Source organism: Fukomys damarensis, unplaced genomic scaffold (assembly GCF_012274545.1).
Source record: "Fukomys damarensis isolate Sample0158 unplaced genomic scaffold, DMR_v1.0_HiC HiC_scaffold_7, whole genome shotgun sequence".
In the NCBI taxonomy this organism is placed as follows: domain Eukaryota; kingdom Metazoa; phylum Chordata; class Mammalia; order Rodentia; family Bathyergidae; genus Fukomys; species Fukomys damarensis.
The window spans coordinates 27,792,517-27,799,487 of NW_022900919.1; the positions used below are offsets into that span (position 1 = coordinate 27,792,517).

At 47.8% G+C, this 6,971-nt stretch overlaps 1 protein-coding gene across 7 annotated transcripts in view; it reads right to left on the reverse strand.

Annotated features, from left to right (window-relative positions):
- Window positions 1–3,156: 3,156 nt before the first annotated feature.
- The window catches only part of Cfap61 (cilia and flagella associated protein 61), a 229,134-nt gene continuing 225,319 nt past the window's right edge, over window positions 3,157–6,971 (reverse strand). For 6 of the 7 annotated variants that reach the window (XM_010634190.3, XM_019208934.2, XM_010634189.3 and 3 more), the window contains one exon: window positions 3,157–3,563. In XM_010634190.3, the coding sequence (XP_010632492.2) occupies window positions 3,363–3,563 (201 nt within the window). In that variant the 3' untranslated portion in view covers window positions 3,157–3,362. The remainder of the gene's footprint in view (window positions 3,564–6,971) is intronic. The other variant, XM_010634192.3, reaches the window with a different exon arrangement.

Genomic DNA, 6,971 nt, shown 5'->3' on the forward strand with positions numbered 1-6,971 from the left:
GGCTCATTAGCATAAAGCTGCCTTGGAACCTCTGTTCAAATAATTCCACACAAAAGAAGAGTGCATGAAAGAGAGCGAACAAGGGCGAGTCCGCGAGGCTGCCCGTCCCCGGGCGGGAGGGACCCGCTTGAGTTGTCGCCCGAGTATCAAGTGCCCCTGGCAATCTGCTGCGCGCCCATTATGCGCGGGGCCCGCGGGGTGCTGCGCCTCTTTATCCCCCCGCACGCCGCCGACCGTGAGCGCTCGGTGAAGGGCCCTCAGGGCTGTTTGTTTTTGCCTCGGTGGGGACTGTCCCTCCGGAGGGAGGGGCCCGAGGGCCGGACCCTGCGAGGAACAGCACCAGTGACCGAGCCGGACAGCACGGACGGCCTGAAGGTGGCTGCAGAGGGGTCTGCTTTCTGGGCCTCACCACGGAAAGTGCAGCCCGGCCCACCATCTTCTGGGGCCACTGGCGCACTTCTCACCTAGGCCGGGTGTTCGTCCTCCCTTAGGGGCCGTCTCGGCTCCTATCTGATCTGTGCTCTCCTCCTTCACCCGCCTCTCTCTTCCCCGGTTTCTCTCCAGGCCTCTCTTCCCACCCTTCACCTTTTCCTCCTCCGTCCCTCTGCTCCTCCGGCTGCTGTCTCCCCAGCAGCCTCGTCCTCCTCTCTCCTTCTCCCTCTCCTCTCCCTCCCGGGTCGCCGGCCTCTCCTGGCTGGGCGCTCTTCCTCTCCCCCAGTCTCCTCTCCAGCTCTTCCCTTCTCTCCCTCGCTTTCTCTTCTTCCCCTATCCCCTCCCCCTCCCCACTGGCCAACGTGTGTTATTTTATTTGTCTAGAGAGAGCCTATTTGTTCAGTGATGTGTGGCCTCCTGGTCGCCTGCTTTAATGGGGGACTCTGAGGCTTGGTTTCTGCAAGCATTAGCATACAGCTGCCGGCTCTGCGCCGGCCCGCGCTTACTTTTCATCCCGGCCTGATCGTCACTTCTCAACCAGAAAACAATCAACAGCTCTCCGAAGCTGACTTTCCAGCCCCTCTGCCAGAGTCTTAGCTGACGCTGGCTCACTGATCGGCGTAGTCTGTCTCTGTGTCTCCATCTCTGTCTCTCTCGTAAATATTGATTGGCAGCGTTTCCTTCCCTCCCTCACTTTATCTCGTATTTTCCTTTTGCCTTCCTTTCTGTGATATTTGGGTATACTAAAACCATAATGAGCCATTTTTGGAAAGGGGGCAGCTACACTTTATTAAAAACCGACATCTGTCAGGAGTTCTTTAGGAGCATTGGTCAGGCTATGGTGTGTGATTTGGGGGAATAAACCTTTGGAAAATTAACTTGGCTGTTTCCTTGCCAGTGTTCTTTGCTAGAAAATGCAGGATCCCAGGATCAGGTGGCGAGCCCAAGATGTCCTCAGCTTATCACCACATGCCACAATGGACGGGGATTTCACGTGTTCACTATCTCAACACGAAGAAGTCCAAAGATTGGGCTCTTTGAGGCCCTTTTGCTTTTCAGGCTCTCATCAATTTGATTCTCTGAAAACTCTTAAGATAGCCAATTCCAAGCAGTGCCCAATGACTTCTGAATTCTTATTCTTAGGAAACCTCTTCTGGAGCGATGAAGCTCTGAGGTCAGCACATACATGCTAAAATTCTTAGATTCAGGAAATAATTTAGCATATGTGCTAATCTTCCTAGATTCAGGAGATCTTCCTAAGAATGGGACAAAGATTAAAGTAATAGCATCCAGCCTCCTTTCTAGGCTAACATATGTTTGGGATGTCTTCAAATGTGCCTAATGTTTATGGTGCCCAAAGAAGCTTCTTAAAAGGCAGGGAAGGGAAAAGTGGTTGCTATCAAATTCATGCATGCCTCGGTATTAAGGCTGACATTGTCATTTGGGGCCACTTTTATGTGACTGGAGGCTTTATCATGGTAATTCCTGGTCACAGAAGTCTTAAGTGTTGATCCTTTACTGAAACTATTCTGTTAATCTTCATCCCTCACAGCAACTCTCATTTGCTGATGAGTTTGACCCAAGTCCTCTCAGGAAAGAGACAGGAAGGAGTCCTTGAGCAGGCTTGCTCACCACTGAAATATGGCTGCTTGTGTGTTGGCCCTGACGGGGGGCGCGGGGGGTCTAGGAGAGATGGTTTCCCATCCAGGGGATGCTGCGTACCATATGGCAGTGTAGGCTCCTCCCCCTAAATGCCCGTGCATTTGGGTAAAACATATGTGTGAAGGAATTAGTGGCATTTATGGCTTGCTTTTGCCTGCCTAGGAAGAATTAATAAGAGTCCAGTGTTCTGGAATAGTTTTGCTTTCCAGAAGTATCAAAGGACAGGAAAGCTCCAAGGAATTAAGCAGTTTGTGGCAGGAAGCTGGGTAACGCATGGAAGACCAACTATGACGCTTCCTAATAATAACCAGGTGATCCTAGTAAGTGTGCCAGCTTTTGTAGATGTTAATGTACTACAAAATAGCAACAAAAATTGGGATTTTGTTTGTGAAAACTTGAAGCCCTGATGTTGGTAAAAAAAACTTGTGTCACACTATGTGGGAAAAGAGACCTAAGCAAATGAAAACAGTCTTTGTGTGTGATCCAGCCTAGTTCCTGAGCTCACATGCTTCCCAGTGGACAGTTAATTTGCTTTATTTGTAAGAGTGGGTTTCTGATCCACATTATAGGTGACAGGTCCCAGGGGACCCCTTTCTCCTCGGTGAAGCAACACTCTAGCTCAAACATGAGTGAGATTGATTTCCCGTGTGTGGATTGCTACATCTTCCAGTTTTTCTGTGGCTTTATGCTCGTGACAGGGAATGTGAATTAAAAATACAGGGAATGTGCTCACAGCCTCCTTATTTTGAAAGGCCATGCAAGCTTTCCTGCCCAACTAGTCAGTTTTATGTGAGGCTATATATTTAATTTCTCATCATCTGTTTACTAATTTTCCCTTCTGAACACATGATTTTTTTTTTTTTTTTTTTTGTACCGGGGATTGAACTCGGGTCCTTGCACTTGCAAAGCAGGCCACTGAACCGCTGAGCTAAATCCCCGGCCTGGACACATGATTTTTAAAAAAAATCACACACAAGTATTGCTGGTTAAACACGCTAAGAACTAACAAGATCGGCAGCAGAACATTCCACGGACTTACACAGAATCACACCCAAGGTAAAAATAAGTATGATCTCCTTTTATTTGCTGAAATGGATTATTTTGCCCAGGGACCGGCCTAGTTTGTAAAGGTTTCTCCGCCCCCGCCACCCCGCACCCCGCAGGATAGCGATGCACGGTCGTGCGCCACCTACTGGGATAAGCGGAAACTACAGGCCTGAGGATTGATGGGGTCAGCGGATGCTTGCCAGCCAGGGCCTGGGCCAGGGCTAGATGATGCCGGGCCACGCATACATGGGCAGGTGGTAGCGGTTGTAGTGCAGGTAGTCAAGGATGCTCTTCTCCACCAGGGGCCGATAGATGGTATCCTCGAATACTCTTCTGAGGTAATTCCTGGGCTCCTCCTTAAGGTCGACTTCCTCATCTTCTATCTGGCGCACCAGCTGTTCTATGGAAGGCAAGCCTTCCTCCTGCAAAATCAGCAAGAGCCACGCACAGAAATCACCTGTGTTCAGCACCGCCATAAAAAAGAGTTTTGCTAAAATAAAGATGATACTCAGCTGCTCCAAGCGGTACTTTTTCCCTAGCATTTTAGATGGGGGAGGGGGCGGTCAGTGCTTAGGATCAACTCCAGGGCCTCCCACAAGCTGGGCAAGCTCTTACTACTGAACTACATCCCCAGACCTTCTCATTCTGAGACAGGATCTCACAGAGTTACCCAAGCTGGACTCCTGATTTATTTATGATCCTCCTGGCTCTGCCTCCTGATAGCTGGGATTACAGGCATGTGCCACTGTGTCAGACTCTAGACGTTACTTTTAGTTGCAACAAAAAAATAAAATTTTTTTTTTTTTTGGTCTTTTGAGACAGGGTTTCACTATGTAGTTGAGACTGACCTGGAACTCACTATGTAGCCCAGGCTGGTCTCGAACTCAGCAATCCTCCTGCCTCAGCCTCCCGAGTGCTGGGATTACAGGCATGTGCCACCATGCCTGGCTAAAATGTTATCATTTTAAATGCGCAATCCAGTGGCATAAATAAGTACAGTCACCCTGGTGTACAACTATTGCATGATCCATCTCCAGAACAGTTCATCTTCCTAAACCGAAACTCTGTACCTGTTAAATGATTATTGTCTGTTGTGTGCTCCCTTCCGCCCTCATGACCGTTCCACTTCCTGTAGGAATCTGAGGGCTCTAGGGACCACAGGTGAGTAAGCCATACAGTGCTTGTCTCTATGTGCCTGGTTTCTGTCATTCAGCACAATCTCCTCTTGCTTCGCCAAGGATGATCATTTTAAGATTTTTTTTTCAGATTAAAAAAATATCTGCAGATGACACTTGTTTTAAAAATAAGAAAGGAAGCTGAGCAGGCTAGCACATGCCTATAATCCTATAGCAGCATGGGGCAGAAGGATCAGAAGTTTAAGCCCAGCCTGGACAATTTAGCAACCTAGCAAGACCCTGTCTCAAAAAAAATTAAAAAAAGGACTGGGGGTGTAGCTCGATACAAAGGCCCTGGACTCAATCCAAAGGGAAAACAAGGGTAGGGGAGGAGGTGGTTAAACATTTGTGCTTAGAAACTCTTAGCTGGATTCCTTTACTTAGTTATAATCCCTAAAAGGATGTAAAAACCTTGATTTTTAGTGAAGTCAAATTTCATTGAAATCGTTAAGAGAGTGTTCAAGAGGCTAAAGCTAATTGAACTTGAGAATCAGATAATTTCAATCTATATTAGAGCTTTTCCAACATGCTATCTGAAAAGTTTCAAAGACAGGCACAAAAAACGCCCGGTGAACACCTTTATACCACCTGGATTGTGCAGGTAACTTTCTCTTGGATCCGCTCCAGGGTTTTTATAAAATGACGCCACCACCTGAGCTGCACACGCCCTTCACAGGGTCAGACGCTACCCCCCATGAAAAATCACCCGCACTCTGGTGTTCTATTTATTTCAACTCCCCAGAATTCTTTTTATTTCAAGCAGAATAAAAAACATGGATATTCAGGGGCGCTTTGGGGTCACTAACTTGTTAACAAAATGGTGAGAACTTGTAGATGGAGAAGATGCAGGCTACAGGGGGCCTGTGCCATCGTCACCTGGTTCAGCAGGACAAGGTGGGTGTGCAGAGCACATGGGAAGCTCAGAACTCTGACGCCACCCACCCAGGCTGCGGGAGGGAGGAAGATGGCCAGTGTCCGAGGACACTGAGCCCCAGGCATACTCCTCACACTTGCCTTGGTTTTCCTGGAAGATTGTACAGCTTGACACAAAATCAACACCCTCCCTAGAAGTTAGGAGATTCAGGGCCATCCTTGTAAATGGCTGTTGGGACCTGGGGAGCACAGCACTGGAGGGTCTCAAGGTGCAGCTTTTCTGATCATCTAGACAAATGCTGCTCTGGACGCCGAGGGACTTTCTGTTTGTTTGTTTGGAACTGGGGATTGAACTCAGGACCTTGCGCCTGTGAGGCAGGAACAGTACCACTGAGCTAAATCCCAGGCTGGCCAAGGTCTTCTGTGCCCTTGTCCCTCCCAGTGTGACCCTCCCTGGAGGTGGCTGCCTCCCTTCACAGCACTTCACACATCCAGGCCCTCTGTGTCTGGCTTCTTTCACTTCTTGTAGAGTTTTTTTTTTTTTTTAAATAATCTCCTGAAAGTTCTCTTTACATTGTTCTTTTTAACTGATGAATAAAACTGTACACCTGTGGGTTGTGAGATGAGGTTAGGACACATGTCTACACTGTAAAGTTATTGTTACCATTATTCATATTTTTGTGGTACTAGATATGGGACCCGAGGGCCTTTGTACTAGGTTACCTCCCCAGCCCTGATTTGTACTTTTGAGACAGGTCTCAGTACTTCCCTGAGTTGTCCAGGCTGTGATTGAATTTGCAATCTTCCTGCCTCAGCCTCCCAGGGTTCTGGGATTACAGACATTTACCACCACACCTAGGTCACACTGTGAGGTGATCAAGTCAGGTCATTAGCATGCCCATCAGCCCGTAAAGCACTTCTTTGTGCTGAGAATGTTTGGAACCATCTCTCAGCAGCTGTGAACTATACTGCACACTGTTATTAAGTGTGGTCATCACCCCTTCTTCCTTTAACTGAGACTCTGTCCCCTTGGCACATCGGCCCCTTCCCACTCGTCACTGGGTCCTCTGGTAACCATCTTTCCACCCTCCTTTTCTGCTAGTTGTACTTCTCACATTCTCTGTATAGCCCAGTGTCTCTCCGAAGCCTGACCTACAGGGCCATCCGTATTGTCACTGCCCAAAGTAAACTTTCCTTCATTTTTAGGGATGAATAGTATTCCACAATGAATGCCACAGTTTCTTTGTCCACCTTGGCTACTAATACATACAGGAGTGCAGAGGCCTCTTTCTTACACTGACTTTAATTCTTTTCATATTTACCCAGAAGTGGGGTTGCTGGTTTGGTAATTCTATTTCTAACTTCCATACTGTCTTTCAAAATGGCTCAACTGATTTACATCCCTTCCATGGTGTTCCAGCACCTCTTCCCACCATCCTTGCTAGCGCTTACTATCTCTTAACAGTCACGCTAAGAGGTGTGCAGTGATAGCTCACTGTGGCTTCAGCTTTTTCCTGATGAGTAGTGATGCAGGTCCTTTCTTCATTATATCCACTGGCCATTTGTGTATCTCTCTTTTTTTTCCTGGTACTGGATATCGAACCTGGGTGTTCTAGCAATGGGCTGCATTTCCAGCACTTTTCTTATTTGAGACAAGATCTCACTAAATTGCTCAAGCTGGCCTCAAACTTGCAATCTTCCTGCCTCAGCCTCCCAAGTAGCCAGTTATAGCTGTGTGTCCCCATACCCAGTTTGTATCTCTCTCTCTCTCTCTCTCTCTCT